Raw genomic sequence first — 25127 nt, forward strand, 5'->3', positions numbered from 1 at the left:
AGCCCTATTCTAGCTTGACACAGTTCCCACAGCTCACAGAACTGCCACTTCAGAAGTATTTTGGATTGCCTGCTACATGAAGCCATCAGCACTGCAAGGAACCATGGGACAAGGACCGAGGAACTCTGCTAGGCTTTAGGAAACCTAGGTTCCAGGTATCCTTCAAAAGTTGGGAAAACATTTGCCCCCATTCATTCAGTCAGTAGTGTTTACTAAATGTTTCACACTGCCAGGTATAGCACCACTGCCTTTCTTATACTTTTCATTAACCTTTTTTTTTTTTTTCTAACCAATGAGAGCATGCCAGTGATTTCAACCTCTGTCATAATGGAGCCACATGGATAACACACAGATATTACCACTCTACCCTAGGAGAGGGGCTTTCCTGAGCCCTTTAGATTCTGAATGACTTCCAGGCATTTTAAGCAGTTTCCTCAACTTTCTGATTGCTGACACATCTGACCCAAGGGGCAGTGGATAGAAGTTTCCTTTCCAGGCATCTGTGTATCAACACCCTAAACTCCACTCCACATGTTATCATTCCTTCATTTTCTAAGGTCACACTTCCCCTACATTCAGACAAGTCTCACTGATCTTTCAGGGTTCACCTGAAACATCACTTTCCCAGGCCTTCCCCTTACTGCCCAGTGTATACTTTAAGTTTTTGTTTTCTGTAACACTCATTTCACTTGTAACCACTTGTGTCATCCCCAGCTGGAGGACTCTTAAGTTTCATGAGGGTAGGCATCAAGCCTATTTGTTTCCCTCTATATCCCCAGCACCTTGCTTGGGGACTGACACATAATGGATGCTTATCAAATATTTGTTGAATGAATGTTTGTTGAGCCTACAAACTTTCATTTTCAAATGGTGTTTATGTAGTATTAGTAATAATTTCCTACATAGTTCAATGGCTTACCAAACATCTTTATGAGTTAGTGTTCCAACTTTGGGGTAAAGGCAGTGCAGGTAATATTCTCCCAATTTTTTAGAAAATGAAACATCATCTATGAGGTTATCTGACTTGATTAAGGCAGTGGTTCCAACATTAGAATTCAAATGCATATCTGTATTAAAATTCTGACTATAAATTTTGTGTCACTTACCAGCTGTTAACCAGATGCTCTGGCCATGGAGCGAAATATGGGTAGCTAGTGGAAGAGAGCAGTGGAAGGAACAGGGAGAAGTGAAAGCTAGGCCTTGGAGGATTTCCTTTCCTCCAGTGCCTGCTTGATTCCTACACAGGATTGCTTTGTCTCTCCTGGGAGTTGAGACCCTCCATAAGTCTCTCAATGACTTGAGGTTGGGTCAGAGAGCGAGTGAGGCCAGTGAATCCTCACCTTCTGGGGAGGAGAGAAATGAGAGCTGGGACACAGGGCACTCACCCACACTAGTGTGTATGTGCACACTCACATCTGGACAAAATCCACACCAAGGCATGCATACAAATCAACACAGAATGAGCCACTGCACAGTCATACACACAATTAAACATGCACCCCACATACAGATGTCTAGCCACTATTGTGTACATCCAGCCGCTGATGTGCACTCAGTTGTACACCAAGCTGCCATCTTGGACATGTGCATGCATGTGTGCATACACCGAACAGCCCTGATGAAAAATTTGGATAAACGCACTTATGCACACACACAACTAAACACATCCATATGATTTATCATCACACTCAAGTCCATCCACACCTTTGCAAACGCGTGGGAAACAATCACTCTGATCACTCCGGTGCACAAAACCTCCAAATACACTAACAAGCTCTACCCACGCAGAGATGCATCGACACACCCGAGTTGTCATCAGCACTGCAAGTTTTTTCCAAACAGCTGCTAAAAAGAGAATGCTGCGCTGCGGGCCAGCCCACGTGACCGGGAAGAAGGCTCTCCCGCCCATGACGGGATGGGAAAACTATGCCTGGGGCCGGCGCTCGGCCCGGCTGCTGCCGCCGACGAAAGCCGGGACGCGGAGCCCCGCCGAGAGCTTCTTTGCTCCGGACGCCCCTGGACGTGGCGGGCAGCCGCGAGGGTGAGTGGCCCACACCGCGGTCGGGCGGGGGCGGCAAGTGCGCGCGGGGAGGAGGAGGACTCGCACTGCTGCGGGCGGGGCAGGATGCGGAAGGCGGGAGAGCTGCCAGCGCGCCTTTATTGCGGGTTGGGCAGCTCCCGCATTCCTGCCTCTCGACTTCTGTCTTCTGTTTTATAACACAAATTAACATATTTTGAGTCCTTACTGTGTGCCAGGCTCTGTGCCCAGTGGTTTACCCGTTACAATAGTAATACCCGTAGCTCTGCCATTTATTGAGCGCCTGCTTTGTGCCAAGTCCTGCCGGCACTTTACTTGTGCTCTTTCATTTTCATGACAACAGATTATCCCCATCTACAAAAGAGGAACTGGGCTCAGAGACATTAATGATTTGGACAGGGTTGCACAGCTAGTAACTGATGAAAAAGGGACTTGAAGTCTGGTAAATCTGAGTCCAATACCCGAGCTAACAATCACAGTTAACATTTACTGAATGCATTATTTCATTTAATCTTCACATTTATTTAAATATATGATACAGACTGGCAAACTGAGCTCAAAAGGTATTGAACGGCAGGCAGAGATTTGTACCCAATGCTTCTTGACTCTCTTCATTCTCCTTCCCTGCCTAAACTACTTGTCTTAATATGCTTTGTCCTTACTTCTCCATCCCCACTGCTGCTGCCGCATTCTGGGACCTCACTTTTCAGCTAAACAATTGCAGTGGGCCCTAATACTCTCCCAGCCCAGGTCTCTCCTCTGACACCATGAGTCCCTTGCACTACCTCATTGTGATCCTCCTCTGCTCCTTGACCACAAAACTGCCCTGCTTGGAAGCCTGGAGCGGTCCCTTCCTTCGACTGGCCTTTTCTCAGAGACCCTGTGTTTCCACCATGCTGAAGTAGCAGTAATAGAAAGACAATGTCCTACATAAGGCAACCCAAGGCTGGTGCTCAGTTAGCATTGTTAAAAATCTGTCCTCTCACATCCTTATTTTTGCCTTCCCTCTGCACCATTCTCTAATTTATTCTGTCATCTGGAGTAATTATATCAATTACTCCTGCTTTCAACTGCCCGATCCTCAGACTCTCCACACATTTTCAAGCATCACTACAGCCCTTCATTGTAACACATCAGATTCACTGCAGAATTTGTTTCCTCCCAAATGTCTGACTTCTCCCCGTCTCCTAGCAGGGATACCACACTTACCTGTCTTCCAATCCTTAAACCTTAGGGTTACCTTTTGTTTTAAATGTTATAAAAGTAACAATGCTCATCACAGGAAATTGGAACAGTTCAAAAGTTAGAAAGAGAAAAGTAAAAGCCTACACACTCCCTCCCAATTCTGAAAGGTAACCCCTTTAACAAGATTTTGTATCTTTTCAGAAAGTATTTCCCCAACCCTTCTGTACATATATATACTCTATATTTGTGCTTTTTTTTTTTTAACTCAAAGAGAAGCATACTTTACATTCCATGATACAACTTGCTTTTTTCACTTAACAGTGTGTCTTCGCCATGTTTACATATCTACATATACAGGCCTACTTTGTTCTTCTAATGGTGTCATAGTGTGTCATTGTATGGATGAACTGAGATTATTTTTCACAAGGCTGGAGTCATCTTTGAAGCCACTCTGTCTCCATCGAATATTCAGCAAGTTCTCCAAGATGTCACTTTTTTTCTCCGCAAATCTCCCTATTCTTCTCCCCTGTCTCTCTATTCCTTCTCTTATCCTGACCCTACTGATCTCTTGCTGTCTCAATCACTGATGCGTCCTACTCCTGAATGTTCACTGTGGGGTAACAGAGTCCCTCTCCACACCCACAGCTTCACCCACTCCTTCCAGGTCAAAGACCTGCCAACCTTAATTTGCCTCTATGAGATGAACTCTTGCGTAAATCAAACTTCTATTAGTTACATTCTATTTTAGCTTTTCTTTTTTTTTTTTTTTTTGAGATGGAGTCTTGCTCTGTCGCCCAGGCTGGAGTGCAGTGGCACGATCTCGGCTCACTGCCATCTCTGCCTCCTGGGTTCAAGCAATTCTTCTGCCTCAGCCTCCTGAGTAGCTGGGACTACAGGTGCACGCCACCACAACCAGCTAATTTTTGTATTTTTAGTAGAGACGGGGTTTCATCGTATTGGCCAGACTGGTCTCGAACTCCTGACCTCGTGATCCGCCCACCTCGGCCTCCCAAAAAGCTGGGATTACAGGCATGAGCCACCGCGCCCGGCCCATTCTAGCTTTTCTTTTTTTTTTTTTTTTTTTTTTTTTTGAGGCGGAGTCTCTCTCTGTCGCCCGGGCTGGAGTGCAGTGGCCTGATCTCAGCTCACTGCAAGCTCCGCCTCCCGGGTTTACGCCATTCTCCTGCCTCAGCCTCCCGAGTAGCTGGGACTACAGGCGCCCGCCACCTCGCCTGGCTAGTTTTTGTATTTTTAGTAGAGACGGGGTTTCACCGTGTTAGCCAGGATGGTCTCGATCTCCTGACCTCGTGATCCGCCCGTCTCGGCCTCCCAAAGTGCTGGGATTACAGGCTTGAGCCACCGCGCCCGGCCTCTAGCTTTTCTTTTGAAAGGAATTCTGTGCCAAATATTTATTTAAGCAAATAACCTTCCCGTGGATTTGTTCACTTCTATTAAGTGGCTTACTCCTGTAACACACATACACATGCGCATACACATCACTGCCCTGTTAGTAACTCCCCTGTTAGCTGAGGGGCCATGGTAGAGGAACTTGAGCTCTGGGCCCCTAGCCAGCAGGACTGAGTTCCACCCAAACTTTGACCTAGGAAAAGTAATTTTTTCCCTTTTCTGAGCTCTGTTTTCTCTTCTGCCAAGTGGAGATGACAGTATCAGCCTCTTAGAAGTGTGGGGAGAATTAAGGGAGATATGAACATCAAAACTTTGAAATAAGAACACACAACATACATGGAGAATCATTACTCTTTTCCTCTAGGTTAGGGATTGCAAACCCAGATACTGACAGGAGCTGTGCGCAATGTGTATGGGAATGGGATGCATGATATTTGGGAGTGGTGAGGACTGTGAACACTCTAGAACACAGGCTGTCTGTCCTAGTCAGCGTGGGGCACCATGACAATACCACAGTCTGGGGACATGCAACAATAGACATTTATTTCTCACGATCCCTAGAGGCTGGAAGCCGGTCATCAAGGTGTCTGAGTGTTGGTTTCTTCTGAGTCCTCTCTCTGTGGCTTGCAGGTGGCCATGATCTGCTGTGTCTTCACATGGTTGTCACTCTGTGTATATCTGTGTCCTGATCTCCTCTTCATATAACGACACCACTCATACTGGATTAGGGCCTACCCATATGACTCATTTTACCTTGGTTACCATTTTTAAGGTTCTATCTCTAAATGCAGTCCCATTCTGAGAATCTGAGAGTTAGGACTTCAGTGTGCGAATTCTTGGGAGACACAAGTCAGCCTGTAATACCTTGTCTCAAGGGGCAGCTACCTGGTGACCTGCGTAAATGCAGGCTCAGTGCTGCCCAGATCCTTCTGCTGCTCAAGAAAATCTGCAAACGTCGATGTTAATATAAAACCTCCCAAGTTTTACATTGGCAACAATTTCCAATTAAAAACCCAAAACAAAAAGTACAGAGTAGTCTGTGATCCACGTGAGGACACTGATAACGCCAATTGATCCCTGTTTGTCTAGGCTCTAATTTCCTCAGTGGCAGGGGCATGTTCCATAGCTTTTTAATTCTTCTCAGCCAGTCTTTGCACGTTGTTTATTCTCTCTCTCTCTCTTTTTTTTTTTTTTTTTTTTTTTTTTTTTTTTTTTTTTTGACAATGTCTTGCTCTGTTGCCCAGGTTGAAGTGCAGTGGCACTATCTCTGCTCACTGCAGCCTCTGCCTCCTGGGCTCAAGCGATTTTCTCCCCTTAGCCTCCCAAGTAACTGGGACTACAGGCAGGCACCACGATGCCCAGCTAATTTTCGTAGTTTTTGTAGAGACGAGGTTTTGCCATGTTGTCCAGGCTGGTCTCGAACTCCTGGGCTCAGGCAATTCACCTGCTTTGGCCTCCAAAAGTGCTGGGATTACAGGCATGAGCCGCTGCACTCAGCCTACACATTGTAATATTAACAAAAAGTTAAAAGCTAATCATTGAATGACTAAATTTGAATTTTACAATCTTGTTTAAAGTAGGGCATACCTGTAGAAATCCTGTACCTCTTTGCTTTCATGCCAAGCTATAAAATCGCATCAGCCATTATAACTGCCTTCATCGCCATTGATGCCAAAGTTTGCAAATGTTCAGCTCCTCACAGGGTCACTATTATGGCCACTTTATGGATGGGGAAACAGCAGACCCAGGTCTACCCAGGTCTGCTTGTTTATTCTCATGAGTGTGACAACCTTCTCCCATGACATCGTCTCTCTCTTTGTTCTCAGGAATGATTATTGTATCAAAAATCACGACTGTTACTGAGTGCTTACTGTGGGCTTGTTGCTGCATTATCTCATTCAATATTCACAATTACTCTATAAGGGAGGTGTGAGCAGTCAAATCACTTGAGGGAGGCATTCCTAAAGACCTCAAATAATTCAAAACTGGTGTCATTAAAAGCTCACCTGCTGAATGGAAAACCAAACATCATATGTTCTCACTCATAAGTGGGAGCTAAGCTATGAGGATGCAAAGGCATAAGAATGACACAGTGGACTTTGGGGACTTCAGGGGAAAGGGGGAAAGGGAGGTGAGGGATGAAAGACTACAAATAGGATACAGTGTATACTGCTCGGGTGATGGGTGTACCAAAATCTCACAAATCACCACTAAAGAACTTACTCATGTAACCAAACACCACCTGTTCCCCAATAAACTGTGGAAATTTTTAAAAAGTTAAAAAAAAATAGCTCACCTGCTGAAGAATGGTAGGTATTTCTGATTACCTGTTAGGACAGTGCTGTTATGTGGCTATAACATAAACACAGTTTACAATTTACAATTCACACTGCCTTACAAGATTCTTGACAACTTTTCACTTGGGAAAATTGGGGTTATTTCAGATTTCACACATAAAGTGAAACAATAAATATTCAAATTCAAATAAGACCATGCATTATTATTTTTCTCATTTTACAGACAAAGAAACTGAGACCTAGAGAGATTAAATAACTTGCCCAAGGTCAAACAGCTGGAAAATGACTTAATCACCAGACCAGCTCATGCTTCTCTAAGGGTAGACCTGTATCTGATTTTTTTTTTCTTTGTAGAGCTGGTGGGGTGAGGGGAGGGGGGGTCTCACTTTGTTGCCCAGACGGTCTCACTTTTTGGCCAGACTGGTCTCGAACTCCTGTCTTCAAGTGATCCCCCACCTCAGCCTCCCAAAATACCAGTATTCTGGATGTGAGCCATTGTGCCCGGCCCTGTATCAGAAGTTTAGCGTTACTCTGAACGCCCATCAAGGCCTGACCAGAAATGACTCCATGGAAGTTCTTGGGCCCACCCAGAAAAGTCAAGGAAAACTTAGCCTTTTCTCCCTGACATCTTCAAAGTTCAGAATTTGTTTCTCTCCCTCGGTTCTTAGATCTTGTAGTCCCTTTTATGTCATTCCCAGGGATTATTGTCTAACCCCAAAATTTCCTTCCCCTGCTGCCTGCCTGGTCTTGGATGCTGTTATATCTAGATGCCGTTGGGCGCCTATTACAAAGGAAAAGGAGAGTGAGGCTCTTTTTTCCTGGTCACACAGGTATGCCGGCTGGATGCTCAGGTAAGCAGATCATTATAACCTGCCCAGGAAGTTCTAGGGATCAGAGTGGGCCCTACAGGAGCAGCAACTACATCTTTTCACCTCCAAATCCCCAGTGTCTGGCCTCAAAGGCAATAATAATAAACCATACTATTTATTGGTTATCCATGTGCCAGGCCACAGTATCATGCACACATGCACACCTGATATCCCATTTGGCCCTGTCACTTGATGAGATAAGCACCATCCCGCTTCTTCCCTGGTCTCTGTATTATGGAGCACAGACATGCCAGGTGGCTCAAAGTTGTGAAGCCAAGGCAACACCCCATCCTTCCCTCAGAGCAGAAACAGCAGGGCAGGAACAAAGTCTCAGCCTCCCTAGGACTTTTTTTTTGGTGGCAGAGCCATAACTCAAACTAACTTAAGTGAAAATGGGAGTTTATAAGAAGCTACCAGGGTCTCTACCTGAAATGCATGCAGGACTCAGGGTGGCAGATCAGGACTGGTTTTTGTTAGTTCAACTGCAGTTAGTGGCAATTACAATTTTAAACAAGGTCTTAAAATTTGTATCATCACATTCAACATCCATTACCTTGTTTGATTTTTGGAAGGGTAAGAAATAATACAATAATAGAAGCTAATGCTTTTATACCTCTTGCCATATGCCAGGTCTTATTCTAGAAACATTAAATTCTCATAACTGTCTAAGGTAGGTTCTATTATAATCGTGTTCATGTTGGAGAGGAGGAGACTGAAGGGGAGAGATTAAATAACGTGTGAAGGTACTACAGCTAGTTCATGGCATCTGAACCCACACAGCTATGCTGGAGCTGTTGTAGAAGCCAGCATGCGGCTATTGAAGACTTGAAATGCTCCAGTCTGATTTGAGATCCGCTGCAAGTGTGAAATACATCACTAGGCTTCAAAGACTTAGTACTAAGAATGTACAATGTCTCATTAATAATTTTATGGTGATTACATGTTGAAATGATGATATTTGGGAAATAATGGGCTAAATAGCATTGAAATTAATTTCACCTGCTTCTTTTTTACTTTTTTAATGTGACTACAAGACAAACTGACACGTGTGACTTGCATCATTTTCCTATTGGGCCAAGCTGCTCACACCCACTCCCCCACTGCTGTGGTCAGGCACGTGGAGACGGGCCCTGGGGATGCGATACGGGGATGTGAACACCCTCAGCCGCCTTCTCTCCCCCTCACATCTCTCACAGCTGCTGCATTCTTCTCTCCCACGGCAGTCCTTGGTCTCCATGCGGCAGAAAACAGCTGTAGACAATGCCAAAGCTTGATGGCTTTGTCTTTGGCCACTCCAGAGCCTGACTCTTGCCCTCATTGTGCAGAGGAGGCAGCTGAGGCTCAGAGGTGCAGCAGGCCAGGGCCCCGGGGGTGGGCTCCACTGCCCACCACGTTATGCACCACATTTGTCGTTTTGTAAAGGCTGGGAGTGTATATATTAGAAGGTATAAGTATTCGGCTTTAACACACGAGCTGATTTCCTGTGTGCTTTCAAGAATTCTTGCTGAGACAAACCCCTGGCTTCCGAGGCCTTGTTAGATCATGATGTGTCCTTGGATCTCATTTTCTAGGCTGAGCCAGAAATGAGGAGAGAGAAAGAGAGAAAATAGCAGATGAAATATTTTCTGAGGCATCCTGGCAAGTGGGCCCCACAACTTTGAAGCCTCTGTATTTAGACTCTGGATTCTGGACAGTTTCCAAATGGACACTGATCCTGAGATCTGGAGAGAGGGGACATTTTGTGAGCACTGTGTGAGGAGCAGCAGCCAGCCGCTTTTTCCCTCCAAAGATCTCTTTAGCTTTTCAGAGAAGCTGGAGAGGACTGTTTCCAATTTACTTCCTGGAATTCGGGGAGGGCGTGGAATGTTTTTTATTATAATATTCTATTCTCCCATCAAAGCGGATTTTCAGCAAGCTTCATCTGCAAGCAAGCCTTGTCCCTTTTAACACCAAACACAGGGAGAATTGCCCTGCTGGGTGAGATTTGGGTGTCCTCTTCCACCCAGGATGAGGTGTCCCCTGAAACACTCCAGAGGCTCCCAGTGGGAGTTCAGGACTATGATCCCTTAGTTCAGTTGCAACTAGTGACAATTACAATTTTAAATATGGCTCTAACTTTTGTATCATGTTTTGTTTTCAAATCCACTATCTTTTTTGATTCTCTGAATAACCCTGTAAGGCAGACTGGGCAAATGTTAATATGTCCGTTTTACAGGTAAGGAAATGAAGGCCCAGATAAGATGAAATGACTTTTTCACAGTCACATGATTAGTAAGTTACAAAACTAGGACTGGGACCCTGGTCTTCAGAATCCAAGCCCAGTCATTGCACTGAGTTTTCCTCAGTGGCCAAGTGAGGCTTTGTCATCCACACTTTTATTGAGACCCTTGTGATCCCCTTGCTTTATAAATTGTAATAATACCGGTGGGCTGGGGAGGTCCTCAAATACCAGTGGGACCTCAACCCCAGCCAGTGTCCAGACTCTTGACACCATCTCAAGAAGGAATTCAAGGATGAGTTAGAAATTGTGAAATTATGGTGACTTATTGCAAGAGGAAAAAGTACACACTCAGGAAAGGGGGCTGTGGGCGTTCTCAAGAGGGAGTTGGGCAGAGGGGTTTGGGGTTTCTATCTTTACTGGTTTCTTTAACCAACAGGTGGAATATTCATGAAAATTCCTGGAAAAAGGTGGAGATTTCCTGGAACTGTGGTGCCACCCATTTCTACACCAAATATGGGTGTTCTCGGAGCTGTCGTGGCACTGGTGGGTGTGTGATTGAGTACATGAACGAGCGTATAAAGAGGTCCTGGGTGAAATCTCGATCAAATCTATCACTATGTTGGGTCCAGTGGGTCTTAGCCAGCTTGGTCCACACCCTGTTTTTCAGGGTCTTATCGGCCTATATAGCCTCTAGTCATGTCAAACTGCTGCCTGGAATTTTCCTCCTGTGACCACCCTGGATCATTCCTGTCTCTGTAAGAGTGGCCAGTTCATTCAAGGTTGTTCAACAGCTGTGTGTTGAGTATTTACTCTATGCAGGTGCTGCGCTAGGCTCCGGCAGCCCAACTGAGAGCAACATGCAGGGCCCATGCTTTCCTGGACCTTCCATTCCAGGGAAAGAGCCAGACAGTTAACAAGTCAAGAAACAAACAAATGCATAATCACAAATTGGGCCAGATGCCTTGAAAGAACAGGATGGAATAAGAGCATATGCAGGGTGGGTGGAATGCTTTGGATCACATGATCAGGGCAGGCCCCTCTGAGGAGATGACAGGAGACCTGAGACTTGAAGGATGAGGCTGGCAGCTACCTGAGGGCTTCCCAGAGGAGGTGAAGGATTGCGGGCATTTTAGGCACAGTTTTTTCCAACCGTGGAGCTTTTACAGTGTCAAACACTGGACTAGATAAAATCTTTGAATGCATTCCTTCACTCATTTCTCACACAAACTCCCTGAGGTAGGTATACTATCATTTTCATTGCATAGTTGAGGGAACCAAGTGCTGGGTGTTCCGTGGCTCTTAACCACGGAGTTAAATGCCACTCCTACCTGTCAGTGTGTCAAAACCTGATCACCAACAGGTCAGATTTATTTGAGCATAATTTACATCTTCCAGTCTGCAAGGGGAGATTGTTCAGCACGCAGGCCTAGTGGGCTTGCTCAAGACAAGTATTCCTGGAACCTCTACTGGCAGACACATTCAGGAAGGATCAGTGAGAGGCCCACGTCCCCACTTCTGGCCCTTCTCACATCACAGTCTGGTCAGAGGGTCCTTGGGAATAAACCAGGGGGCCATGTCCTGTGGGCCAGGAGGAAGACTTCCCTGACAGTAGACTCAGGCTGTGGCACTTTAGCTCCTAGTGCTTTTCTAGAACATGTGTATTGGTGAATCATTAGCTACTTAACAGGGAGATGAGAAGCCAGATTTAAGAACTCATCCATGTTCAGCCAGGGTCGGTGGCTCACGCCTGTAATCCTAATACTTTGAGGTGAGGCAGGCAGATCACGAGGTCAGGAGTTCGAGACCAGCCTGGCCAGCATAGTGAAACCCAGTCTCTACTAAAAATACGAAAAATTAGCCGGGCATGGTGGCATGTGCCTGTAGTCCCAGCTACTCGGGAGGCTGGGGCAGAAGAATTGCTTGAACCCAGCAGGCGGAGGTTGCAGTGAGCTGAGATTGTGCCACTGCACTCCAGCCTGGCAACAGAGCGAGACTCCATCTCAAAAAATAAATAAATAAATAAAAATAAAAAGAACTCGTCCGAGTTTAGCAACCCATGATTCTATTTCTGGGGTTTAACCAACTAATATTTTTTATCCCTTTAGCAGGAAGGCTCTAATGAAGGCATCCATATTCAACTAACACCTTCCCACCCCCAGAAAGGACAATTTAGGAATTGAGATTGTTTTTTAAAGGTGAGAAAGGACTAATACTTACCTCTCTTCTGGTTAATTGGACAGCTCTCTATGGAGCACCTGCTATATGTAAGGCATTCTGCAAGGCTAGCCCCACCCTACGGGCCAGAGAGGGCAAGACCTAGCCCCTGTACTATAAAGGGTCAAAAGCAAGGAGGGATTTGATCTGATTTGGGTTAGAAAAAGCAGAGGAAAAAAGAACTGATTTGTATCAACAGGTGTCAGTGCTCTCTTTTCTGGATTTCAGCCACTGCCTGGTTTTCTCTTCGCTGTGGATTTTCTTGAGGGCAGAGTCCATGTCTCCAACACTTACTAATTAAGCAAATATTTCTTGAACATCCACTGTGTGTGAGGAAGTTTGAGGCCAGGGGACCAGCTGGGGTCCCTGTACTCATGGAGCTTTTATTTTAGTGGAGACACATGGGGGAGGCAACCAAGTAAAGTGAATATGGATGAGTGGAAAGAGCTGGGTAAAGGGAGCTTGCAGAAAGGGGGCGCTGGCTGAGAGGGCACGTCAGGGAATGCCTGGAGGAAGTGACATTTAAACTGAAATACAGCAGATAAAGAGCCAGCAAAGCAAGAGGGTGGAGCCGTCAGGTTACTGGCGGAGTGGCTGGCGCCTTGGGGCTGAATGGAGCTTGGCCTGGAAAAGGTAGTGGGGGTGGGAGGGGGGTGCTGGGCCAGAGGAGCTGAGGGAGCCAGGGAGGAGCTGAAGTTGGGGCGGAGGCTGGAGCCAGCTCAGTTGAGGCCTCTTAAGCCGTGGCTGGGGTTCTGATGTTTGCTGTTTAAGCCAGCACCTACTGGAGGGTCTTGGGGAGTGACACCCTGATCTTTTGGCTCAGGCCTTGGAAACACCCCCCATTAACAAACCAAAGGGGCTTATAGTGAGGACCCAGGGTCCAGGAGGCTGTCCCCTCCATGCCTCTCATCACCTTGTCTAATCCAAGTGTGGGCCTCTCAAAGGACAGGAGGTCTTGTTCAAACATGGATTTACTCCAGCACCCCGAGAGAGAAAAAAAGCATCACTTGTACATTTTCAAAGTCATGTAGTGTGTGTATAAAAATTGTAAAATAAAATACAGGGCATCAGAGAGATTTCTCTGTGGCTGTGTGTGGTTTTGGTATATGCTTCAAGGCCTTTTCTGTAATGTGGGATATTTAGGAGGAAAAATATAAGAAATGCTGACATAATGGAAAGCATTTGGGTACTAGGGTCAGCCAAACCCAAGTTCATATATAACTTCTGCCACTAACTAGTTGTGTAAACATAAGTAAATTAGCCTCTCTGAGTTTCAGTGTCTTCTATAAAATGGGGGGAAAATAGCAGGGGCAGGAAGCAAGGGGCATGGATTAAGCACAGTCTTCAGAGGCATACAGACATGGGTTTGAACGCCATCTCCATTAATCCCTGATTGTGTGACTCTGAGTAGATAACTTCACTTCTTGGAGCATCTGTTTTTTCCTCTGAAAAAAAAAATGGGACAATAAGGGCTCAAGTAAGCTTCATAGGACTTAGGTAAGCTTCATATAAAACAATGCAGCAGGCTGGATGCAGTGACTCACGCCTGTAATCTCAGCACTTTCGGAGGCTGAGACGGGTGGATCGCTGGAGTCCAGGAGTTCAAGACCAGCAGGTGACATGGCAAGACCCCATTTCTACAAAAAATACAAAAATTAGCTGGGCATGGTGGCATGCTCCTATAGTCCCAGCTACTCGGGAGGCTGAGGAGGAAGGAACACTTGAGCCCGAGAGGTGGAGGTTGCAGTGAGCTGAGATCATGCCACTGCACTCCAGCCTGGGCGACAAAGTGAGAAAAAAAAAAAAAATGTAGATACAGAGCTTCACACAGTGCCTGGAACATTGTAGGTGTGTAATAAGGTGGGTTTGCTTCTGCCTTGGTTTCCCCATCTGTAACTGAAGAGGTTGGATTAGATGGTTCCCTGAGGCCCTCCCCAAGTTCATGATTCTAAATGTATTTAAAAGGTGCAAGCTGACAGTGGTGGCACACTCCTGTAGGTCCAACTACTTGGGACAGAAGGCTGAGGCAGGAGGATCACTTGAGCCCAGGAGTTCAAGGCTGCAGTGAGCTCTAGCACCATGCACTCCAGCCTGGGCAACAGAGCAAGACCCCTATCCCTAAAAAGAAAAGAAAAATAAAGAAAGGCCCTGGAAGAGTTAATCTGCCTAGATTCCTCCAGGCCTTAGTGCCCCTCTAAGCACCCTGCCCCCAGGCTTTCTCCACACCATTGTGTAGAGAATGGGGTGAGGGTGGGGCAGGGCACAAGCTGGGAGCAGGGCTATTTGGAGCCTTGTTTTTCTTGGAGGTGCTGTGGAGGCAAGGAGACTCTCCTCTCCCTCCCTTCCTCTAGGTTTGGAACTAGAATCTAGTCTCCCCGCCTTTATTTCCAAAACATTTCCTGGCTGTAGCTCCCAGCACTCCTCTGGGACTCCAGGAGCCTTCAGGCTCCAGCTCAGAAAAACCTTCCTCCCTGTGTGTCTCAGACACACACCCCTCCACCCAGGCACTGGGGCCTGCTCCGAACCACCTTTTGCAGAGAGGCATTCCCTCTTTGTCCAGAGAAGCTGGTGCAAGGCCATTGTGGGCAAGAAAGCAAATCCACCTTCCTCTTGTGGAGCCTGTGTGGCTGGGCATGGAGGTCAGAAGAGAGAGGGGAGTTGTCAACTGTGACAGATGGTTCTCTTTCTCTCCCTCTCTCTTGTCCGGCTGGCTTTCTTTTCTGCCTGTCTTCGGCTAGCTGTTTGCAGGATTCTCATCTGCCTTGAAGACTTGCTTCCACTTCCTTCCTCCCTCTCTCCCTACTGCAAAATGTTTGTGGACTGCAACTTTCCAAATCATTTCGAACCTGCTTTAAAAATTCAGTTTCTATTCTGGGGGTCCCAGTTGTGCTGCAGCTCACAAATAAGGCTAACCAGTTTTCCAAGACCCTCATCATGTAGACAAGGGAAAGAAATGGTGATTCACAGGACCTGGAGAGTGTCTAGGCCATGGTTTTCCAAAAGCACCTGTCATTTATGTAATGTTTCCACGATGTTTGCCGTATCTGCCTACCACCTGTACTATTATTTATGTAACCTAGGTTGAGCAAGTGTGACATCAGAAATACGATCAAACTGCATCCTTATTTTTTCCTACCCCTCCCTACTTATAATTTAGTCAGTGAGGGGAGCTCCTCCTCCCCCTGGTTGAAGTCTCCACTCCCTGGCAACCCTTCCATTCGAAGGTGAGATTTCTTCCTGCTCCCCCAGCGAAGGTGTGAAACGGGCAAGGCCATCTGCTCCCCTTGTCAGCTCACCTCTTTCCAAGTTGAAGGGAGGGGAGGTACAAGGACATGAGGAGGATTTCTAGATGTTTCATGACTGGGGCGGGCCTAGACTACTCCGCATCTCTGTGCCTGGCAGACATTTAAAGCTATCTTTTCCATGAGGGCCTTTTGCAGGCTCTTTGGGAGTGACCATTTTGGGCCCTGTGATTGTCACACTGCTGGGATGTGGGCAATGAACATTTTCCTTTCTCTGCAAGCCCAGGCCTTCCCCTCAGCATCTGTTTCCAGGGTTAAAGATCCTGGAGGGGGCAGGAGGAGAAGTATGGTCAGCCTGTTTCTGAGAGGAACAGCCAGAGGCAGCCAAAAATCCTGGACAGGCTCTCCAAGAGCCAGCAGCCAAGCAGAGTCTGAAGGGAAAGGAGATTGAAGGCCCGGAAGGAAAAATGAGTTCCAAAGGTCAATGTCTGAGCAATGCCCCTGCCGTGCAACCAGGACCACAGCTGCCGAGGATCCCCCTAATACTCAAATGCTCTGATTGGATAGCCACAGGCTGAGTGAGGACTATGAAGCCCACAGTGCTTTGTATCTGGAAAGAAAACAGATTAAAGTCTGAAAGGCTCAGCATTGCAGCTAGAAGGAACCCTAGAGACCATCTACCTAGTGGTTCCCAAAACAAGGTCTCTGAACCTCCATCAACAGCAACGCTTGGAAACTTATTAGAAATGCAAATGATCCAGCTTCACCCCAGAACTAATGAATGAGAAACTTTGGGGATAAGGCCCAACAACCTGTGTGTTAACAAACCCTCGAGGTGAGTGTGATGCGCACTGAAGTTTAGGAACCACTGCTCTAGTCCAGCCCCTGTTGTTCAGGTGAGGAAACTGAGGCCCAGAGAGGGAAAAGGGTTTGCCTAAGGTCACAAAGCAAGTTACCATTTCATAGTTGATCTCCATGGCAGGAAGCCATGCCTGGGATGTTCCCCCTTCTGGTTTCATTCCTGAGAGAGAGGCTGTTAATTGCAAAGCAACGGAACTGATTTGTTGAGAGATCTTGGGCAAGTTGCTTATTTCTGCTCTGGGTCTCAGTTTCTACGTATGCATAGTGAGGGCAGGGAGTAGATACCTCTGATACCTCTGGGTGTATAGCACACTGGTCTCCAGTGGGATCGTGCTATTGCTGCCATCAGCCTTAAGGACATGGTCTAGCCTGGGACAGGAGGGCACAGGCTCTGGATCTGGATGGCCTGGTTCAAACCTTAGCCCTGCCATCTACTCATCGCGTGATGTAGACCAGGAGCGTCCAGTCTTTTGGCTTCCCTGTGCCACATCGGAAGAAGAATTGTCTTTGCCCATACATAAAATACACTAACATTAACAATAGGTGGTGAACTTAAAAAAAAAATCGCAAAAAATATCTCATGATGTTTTAAGAAAGTTTACAAAACTTGTGTTGGGCTGCATTCAAAGCCATCCTGGGGTGCATGCGGCCCACAGGCCCCGGGTTGGAAAAGTGTGATGTAGACACATTGCTCAACTTCTCTGAGCCTCCGCTTCCTCTCCTATATCTATTCTCTAAGAGTATTGTGAAGATCAAGTAATGAATGGAAAGCTCTTAGCACATGCCTGGCGCTCAGGAAGCACCTGGGGGAGGAGCTGCTACTGGCCTGCCAAGGTCGCTCAGGTGATGGTTGACCTCCACTCAGTAACTGAATCCTCAGCCCTCCTCATGCGCAACCCTGAGTCTCCCGTGAGAAGCAGACTACTTGCAAAGTCACCTACAATTCAAACATTTCTACCCTTGTAGAACTGTAACTTTCTATTCATGCCATAGATTTGGATGAAACCATGGATCATTTCTCTCCCTTCACAGCTCCTCCCAGTCACCAGTCTCTGGGTCATAAGGTCTGCATCCATTTCAGCCACTCTGGGGGATGATGGTCTGATCATGAGTGCCTCACCCCCGAGACCCCTTCAAAGTGTATTCTGGGTAATGACTCCACTCACCCAAATACTTCCTCAAGCTATGACAACTCTGTCCACATCACATCTACTTGTATGTGATGCAGGAAAGAGCAAGAGACAGAAATCCAGTTGAGTGTATCCCAGCTGCCTCCTCCTGTGCATCCCCTCTGACCAGACCCAGGCCAGCTTGGTGGCCACACTCACCTGTCACAGCTCTCTTGCCTCCCACAGGTGACCACCATGATCCCCTGGGTGCTCTTGGCCTGTGCCCTCCCCTGCGCTGCAGACCCATTGCTTGGCGCCTTTGCTCGCAGGGACTTCCGGAAAGGCTCCCCTCAACTAGTCTGCAGCCTGCCTGGCCCACAGGGCCCACCTGGCCCCCCAGGAGCCCCAGGGCCCTCAGGAATGATGGGACGAATGGGCTTTCCTGGCAAAGATGGCCAAGATGGACAGGACGGTGACAGGGGGGACAGCGGAGAAGAAGGTAAGAGGCCTACACCTGCCCCTCTCGTTCCCACCTGGCTGACAGCATCCGGCATGCGAGGGACGTCATCAAGTTGATAAAACTAGTATTAATCCTCTTCATTATAAATCAGATTACTGTTTACTTATAAACAGAGCAATATATATATATATCCCCCCCCCCCCCACCTTGAGACAGAGGCTTGCTCTGTTGCCCAGGCTGGAGTGCAGTGGTGTGATCTCAGCTCACTGCAACCTCTGCCTCCTGGGATCAAGCAATTCTCCTGCCTCAGCCTCCTGAGTAGCTGGGGCTACAGACGCCACCATACCTGGCTAATTTTTGAGTTTTTTTAGTAGAGATAGGGTTTCACCATGTTGGCCAGGCTGGTCTCAAACTCCTGATCTCAAGTGATCCATCTACCTCGCCCTTCCAAAGTGCTGAGATTACAGGCATGGGCCACTGTGCCCAGCCTCAGAGCAGTTTATTCTGAAAGGAACATGGGTATTGAATTTTGTGTTCCTGCCCCTGGTGCACCTTTGGGTTGCTAAGTGACTTTGGAAAAGTCTCCCAAAATATTACTCAGAACTCTTGACGATTGCAAGTGACAGAAACCCAATTTATAGTCCCAAATGGAATGTATTAGCTCATAAAACAGACATCAGGCCAGGCGCGGTGGCTCACACCTGTAATCTCAGCACTTTGGGAGGCTGAGGTGGGCAGATCACTTGAGGCCAGGAGTTCAAGACCAGCCTGGCCAACATGGCAAAACCCCATCTCTACTAAAAATACAAAAAATTAGCCAGGCCTGGTGGCGCATGCCTGTAATCCCAGCTACTCTGGAGGCTGAGGTAGGAGAATTGCTTGAACCCGGGAGGCCGAGGTTAGAGTGAGTTGAGATTGCGCCACTGCACTTCAGCCTGGGCAACAGAGCGGGATCTTGTCTCCAAAAACACAAAAACAAAAACAAAAAAACAAAACACAAAACAAAAAAAAAAAAAAAAAACAAAACTGAGACATCCAAGAGCCGAGCTCCAGGAGTAGCTGAGTCCAGGAGCTCAAATATCATTGTCAGGGCTCTGCTTCTCTCTGTGTTTGTTGCATCCTCACAAAGGCTGGAAGTTCTGAAATAGCAACTGCTGGGCTCAGGCCCACATCTTCCTGGCTTCGTCCACAGAGCAAATCTCAGAACAGCCAATTCTCCTTGGCCACATGTGTATCCTGGACCAATTCCCTTGACCAAGGAGGTGAGGTGCCGCCGTTTGCAGGGCAGGCTCATGGGGCCACCCCTGCGTGTATGTGTGTGTGTGTGTGTGTGTGTGTGTGTGTGTGTGTGTGTGTGTGTGTGTATGTGTGTGTGTGTATGTGAGTCATTGTGACTGACAGCCCTGCTAGGACCATATGAAATGAAATGGTGAACGGCAGCTCCCCAAAGGAAGGGATGCCAGGCAGACGGCAAGCAGAATGGATATACTCTACAGACCTTTCCGTTGTGACATTCCTTATATCTCCAAACTTTCACCCCAGCAACCAAGCACTTTTCAGTGTCAGCAGCATCCCTAAGCCTACATTTTAAGCAGTAGAGAAATATAATAATTTTTATTTGTATGGCATTTTCATATTGACAAAGCACTTTTGAGCATGTTGCCCATCTGACCACCCATATCCTGTGCCGGAGGGATTCTTATTTTCGCCATGTTGCAGATGAGGATACTGAGAGTCAGAGTGATTCAGCTGAGAGCAAAATATCATCCCTGCAAGAACATGAACTTTGGAAACAAACCTGGACACTGATTTTGGCAAACTATTTAACCTCTCTCCAAACCATGGTTTCCTCATCTCTAAAATATGGATAATAATAGCACCTGTCTCACAGGGTTGTGGTAAAGATGAAATAAATCAGTGTATGAAGCACCTGTCTCAGCGTAGACATACAATAAATGTTAGGCACCCTGTAATTGACTTATTGAGCTCACATAACACACAGATAGTTGACTGCAAATCCAGATCTTTTCCTACCACACCAAACTAATTCCTTCAAAAGTACCTCCTCCCCAGGAGATTAGTATAAAAGTGACCATCATAGCTTTGACTGGCGGTGTGTGTGGGGGGCGGTCTTCCAGCGTGCTGGGCACAGGTGTCATGATATCCAATTTCCTGACCACAACGGCAGACTCAGGTCTGGACATGTGCTCCAAGCAGGCCAGCTAGTGTTTTCCCTGAGATTTGCCTATGGATCCTGAGAGACAGAGTCTCTGCTGTTGACTTTTTCCCCAAATAGATAAAGCTTACCAGGAAGTTCTACCATGTACTGGGGCTGCCTTTGGCCATCTCTTCTGCTATGTGTTGAGTCTCTGCAGAGAAGGAAGCCACCACACCAAGGAAGGTGGTGTTGGGAACCCAGCACACATAACCCAGACAAAGCTTGTCACCCTGGGGCCAATTCAGGATAACATCCAACCGCCCCCCATCACCACACACACAAATTCACCTCCAGAAAAGTCTTTCAAGAGTAAAGTCAGCTTTTCCTGAAGTCTCTCAAAAAAGGTAATGAAGAGGAAAGCACATTATATAGTTCATGGCAGGGCTTCCCGGTAAGCTTTCTTACCTATTTGTCTCCCGCCAAAAACCCCAAGTCAAAATGATTTGGGGGCTGCATGGTGGCTCATGCCTGTAATTTCAGCACTTTGGGAGTCCGAGGCAGGAGTACTGGGAGGCCAGGAGTTTGAGACCAGCCTGGGCAACATAGGGAGACACCATCTCTACAAAAAATTTTAAAATTAACCAAGCGTGGTGGTGTGTGCCTGAAATCCCAGCTACTCAGGAGGCTGAGGCAGGAGGATTACTCGAGCCCAAGAGTTTGAGGTTACAGTGAGCTATGATTGCACCACTGCACTCCAGCCTGGGTAACAATGTGAGACTCTATCTCTAAAAAAAAAAAAAAAAAAGATTCTGTCTCTACTCCTCTTCTCTTGGCCCCTTTTCCCACCTTTTGTTTATTTTCATTTTTTCAAGAGTTTTGTGACTTTTCTTAGTTTTATTTTTTCCCATTCTTTTTGTTTATTTTTAATTATATGAGTAATATACAAATACAGTCTCACTGTAATATATTCAAACAATACACATAAAGCAAAAGTCTTCCTTACTTACTACCCCTTCTCATCCTCCCCTCACCCTCCAGAGGTAACCACTATTAATTGGTTAGGTGTGTGTATGTTTCCTGGCCTTTTTCGGTGTATTTACATATGTGTTTAATAATACTGGGCATTGTCAGGCATTTAACATAAGCACTCTGTTGCTGAAAATCAAGTGTTCAGTAACAAAATGCTATTTGGAAACCTATTTCCGAATTACGTAAAATAGGAAAAATTCAGATGCATTACAGATTAACTCAGAACTCTAAAACACAGCGAAATGCCTACATACATACGTATAAGAAACAAAGCGGCCGGGCGCGGTGGCTCAAGCCTATAATCCCAGCACTTTGGGAGGCCGAGACGGGCGGATCACAAGGTCAGGAGATCGAGACCATCCTGGCTAACACGGTGAAACCCTGTCTCTACTAAAAACTACAAAAAACTAGCCGGGCGAGGTGGCGGGCGCCTGTAGTCCCAGCTACTCGGGAGGCTGAGGCAGGAGAATGGCGTGAGCCCGGGAAGCGGAGCTTGCAGTGAGCTGAGATCCGGCCACTGCACTCCAGCCTGGGCAACAGAGCGAGACTCCGTCTCAAAAAAAAAAGAAACAAAGCAACTTGTTAGGATGGAAAATGCCTGAAACATTACTTCCTTGACCACCCAGTTCATATGGGTGACATAACCTTGTGTCAGTGAACTCAAGTCATTATCTACATAGGTTTTGTTTAAAATGTTGAGTTGAAGGGACATAAACTAAATTGATTTTATACAATCAATAGCCAAAAATGTTGTATTGAGAGAAATGTGCATTTTATGAAATATGAGTATGAAACATCAAAAAGCGTTCTAAAGGCTAACACAATTGGGGGAATTGTTCTGCAGGGAATGCCAGCTAGTATTTAGGGAATGTTTGCTATAGGCCAGGCACTCTTCTATGCATTTAAATGGGTGTAGAAATATTTAGCATTGTGGATTCCTTTTGTTTTCCTAATTTTTATTTTTTAGAGACAAGGTCTCACTCTGTTGCCCAGGTTGGAATGCAGTGACACAATCAGAGCTCACTGTAACCTGGAACTCGTGGGCTCAAGGGATCCTCTCACCTCAGCCTCCCAGGTAGATAGGGCTACAGGCGCACGCCACCATGCCTGACTAATTTTTATATTTTTTGTAGAGATAGTGTCTGGCTACATTGCCCAGGCTGGTCTCAAACTCCTGGCCTCAAGCGATCCTCCAGTCCCAGCTTCCCAAAGTGCTGGGATTACAGACATGAGCCACCATGCCCAGCCTGGCTTCCTTTTAACATAAAAGGTCTGGCCACCTGCTCTTTCCTCTTAGTATATGTTAGAAAAGGTTTCATAGAGTACACGTAACTCTACTTTTCTTTTTTTTTTAACCCCTGCATAGAAATCCACAGTATGAATGGACCATAATTTTTTTTATCATTTTCCTTTGGATGGGCATTTAGTCGTTCCTATTTTTTGCTATTGTAAGCAATGCCCCAATAAAATCCTTGTACACATGGGCAGGGCTTGTATGCACTAGGCAGGGATTTTACTAAGATCAATGTGTTGAAATCAAGAGGCTTTTTCTAGTTCTCTTCTCAACCCATTACCAGCACAGCCCGTGGAAGGATTGATCTGGCAGACAGACCAGACCCTTCCTTAGAAGGCAGGAAAAGGAAAAGGTGTGAACTTTTTGCCCTGATCCGCAGTGATTTTTGAAGGTAAGTATCATCATTTCCATTTTCCAGATAGCTAGCATGAGGATTTACGCCCACTTCTGTGTGTCTCCAAAGCCTTCTTGTTCTTTCCATTACCCAAGCACTCCTTCTCCAAGGTTGGAACACCAAGGAGCACCCCTCTGCCTAGGTCTGTGAGGACCCTCCGTAACATCAGCTGCTCTGTCTTCCAGGTCCACCTGGCCGGACAGGTAACCGGGGAAAGCCAGGACCAAAGGGCAAAGCCGGGGCCATTGGGCGGGCTGGCCCCCGTGGCCCCAAGGGGGTCAACGGCACCCCCGGGAAGCATGGCACGCCAGGCAAGAAGGGGCCTAAGGGCAAGAAGGGGGAGCCGGGCCTCCCAGGCCCCTGCAGCTGCGGCAGTGGCCATACCAAGTCAGCTTTCTCGGTGGCAGTGACCAAGAGCTACCCACGGGAGCGGCTGCCCATCAAGTTTGACAAGATTCTGATGAACGAGGGTGGTCACTACAATGCTTCCAGCGGCAAGTTCGTCTGCGGCGTGCCTGGGATCTACTACTTCACCTATGACATCACACTGGCCAACAAGCACCTGGCCATCGGCCTGGTGCACAACGGCCAGTACCGCATCCGGACCTTTGATGCCAACACCGGCAACCACGACGTGGCCTCGGGCTCCACCATCCTGGCTCTCAAGCAGGGTGACGAAGTCTGGCTGCAGATCTTCTACTCAGAGCAGAATGGGCTCTTCTACGACCCTTACTGGACAGACAGCCTCTTTACGGGCTTCCTAATCTATGCCGACCAGGATGACCCCAACGAGGTATAGACATGCCAGTGTGGTCCTCCAGGCGGGGAGCAAGCTTCTGGACTTGGGCTTACAGAGCAAGACCCCTCAACTGTAGGCTGGGGGTGGGGGGTCCAGTGAGCAGTTCTAGCCTCAGGCTGACCTCCTCTGCCTCTTTTTTTCCCCATCATTAAATCCAAACCTTTTTATTCATCCAACCATCTATTTATTCACTTCTTTTTAAAGTATCTACTGTGTAACAGGCACTATGCTATTCTCTGAAAGGCGCAACAGTGGACAAGGCAGAGCATCTGTCCTCATACGGCTTACATTCTAGCAGGAGATACAATTTACAAATAACCAAGCAAATAATGTAATATTATGCCAGGATAGAAATGAACATGCCATGGTTGACAGTAATAGGAATAACAGGAGACAGGGAAGACGTGGAAATTTGTTTCCGTTTGTTTGTTTGTTTTGCCTTTTTAGGTTTACTTACATACAGTGACTCTCCAAATTTTAAGTTGACAGCTCAGTGAATAATTTTTACTTATGTGTACACCCTGAAACCTCCATGTAGATCGAAGAACAAGCTATTTCCAGTCTCTCACCTCCCTTCCCCAAAGGCTCTCTTAAGACCCCTCTAAGTCAGTACCTGGAAAAGTTCCATTTTTGAGCTGAGTTCCAAAGAAGGAAATAGAGCAATGCAAAGGCCTCGGAAAAGAGGTCTCCCAGCAAAAGACTCTGCAAGTGCAAAGACTTTGACAGAAAAGAGGGAGGGGCCAACGTCAGAACTGAGAAGCAAGGCATGAGGCGTGAGGCTGGAAGATAATACAGAACCTCCCAGGCCATGGCAGAGCTCGTTCCACTCACAAAGGCTTATCAGAATGCAAAGTGAGCATGACACTGATAAGCAGATCATCTTGAATCTGCTCAATGCATGAGTCAAGTCGGCCACAGACTTGAGCAGTTTATTATTAGTTAATCTTTTGCAGGTCCGCTTCTCAATGAATGAGATACACCAGGATATGCACGTACGCCTGAGAACCACTGCTCTAAGATGGCAGGAATGGATCCCATGCAAATGAATCTCACCCCAAGCCCAGGTGTTTCCAGTATGCAGGGATCTGAGGGCTTAAGAAGCCACAGTAAAAGTGCCAGGTGCTGGCTGGATGTGGTGGCTCACGCCTGTAATCCCAGGACTTTGGGAGGCTGAGGCAGATGGATCACTTGAGGTCAAGAGTTCAAGACCAGCTTGGCCAACATGGCGAAATGTTATCTCAAAAAATACAAAAATTAGACAGGTGTGGTGGTAGGCACCTGTAATCCCAGATACTGGGGAGGCTGAGGTGGAAGAATTGCTTGAACCTGGGAGGTGGAGGTTGCAGTTAGCTGAGATCATGCCACTGCACTGCAGCCTGGGCAACAGAATAAGACTGTCTCAAAAAAAATGCAGGTCCTGAGAGCCCCGTGAAACAATTTGCTGGAGAGAATTTTCAGTTGAAACCACAGCTCCCTAGCAGCTTTCTCTGGCTGCCCGCCTAGAGAGATACTCAAGGACAGCGATAGCTGCATGGGATGGTTCTGGAAGG

At 46.9% G+C, this 25127-nt stretch overlaps 1 protein-coding gene across 1 annotated transcript; it reads left to right on the plus strand.

Annotated features, from left to right (window-relative positions):
* Positions 1-1913: 1913 nt before the first annotated feature.
* C1QTNF2 (C1q and TNF related 2) lies at positions 1914-24986 on the plus strand. Its single transcript, XM_010369926.2, has 3 exons — positions 1914-2041; positions 17690-17942; positions 22964-24986. Exons 1-3 carry the CDS (start codon positions 1916-1918, stop codon positions 23575-23577), a joined length of 993 nt encoding a protein of 330 aa, XP_010368228.1. The 5' UTR covers positions 1914-1915; the 3' UTR covers positions 23578-24986.
* Positions 24987-25127: the final 141 nt, after the last annotated feature.

The sequence above is a fragment of the Rhinopithecus roxellana genome, chromosome 3 (assembly GCF_007565055.1).
Source record: "Rhinopithecus roxellana isolate Shanxi Qingling chromosome 3, ASM756505v1, whole genome shotgun sequence".
NCBI lineage: Eukaryota > Metazoa > Chordata > Mammalia > Primates > Cercopithecidae > Rhinopithecus > Rhinopithecus roxellana.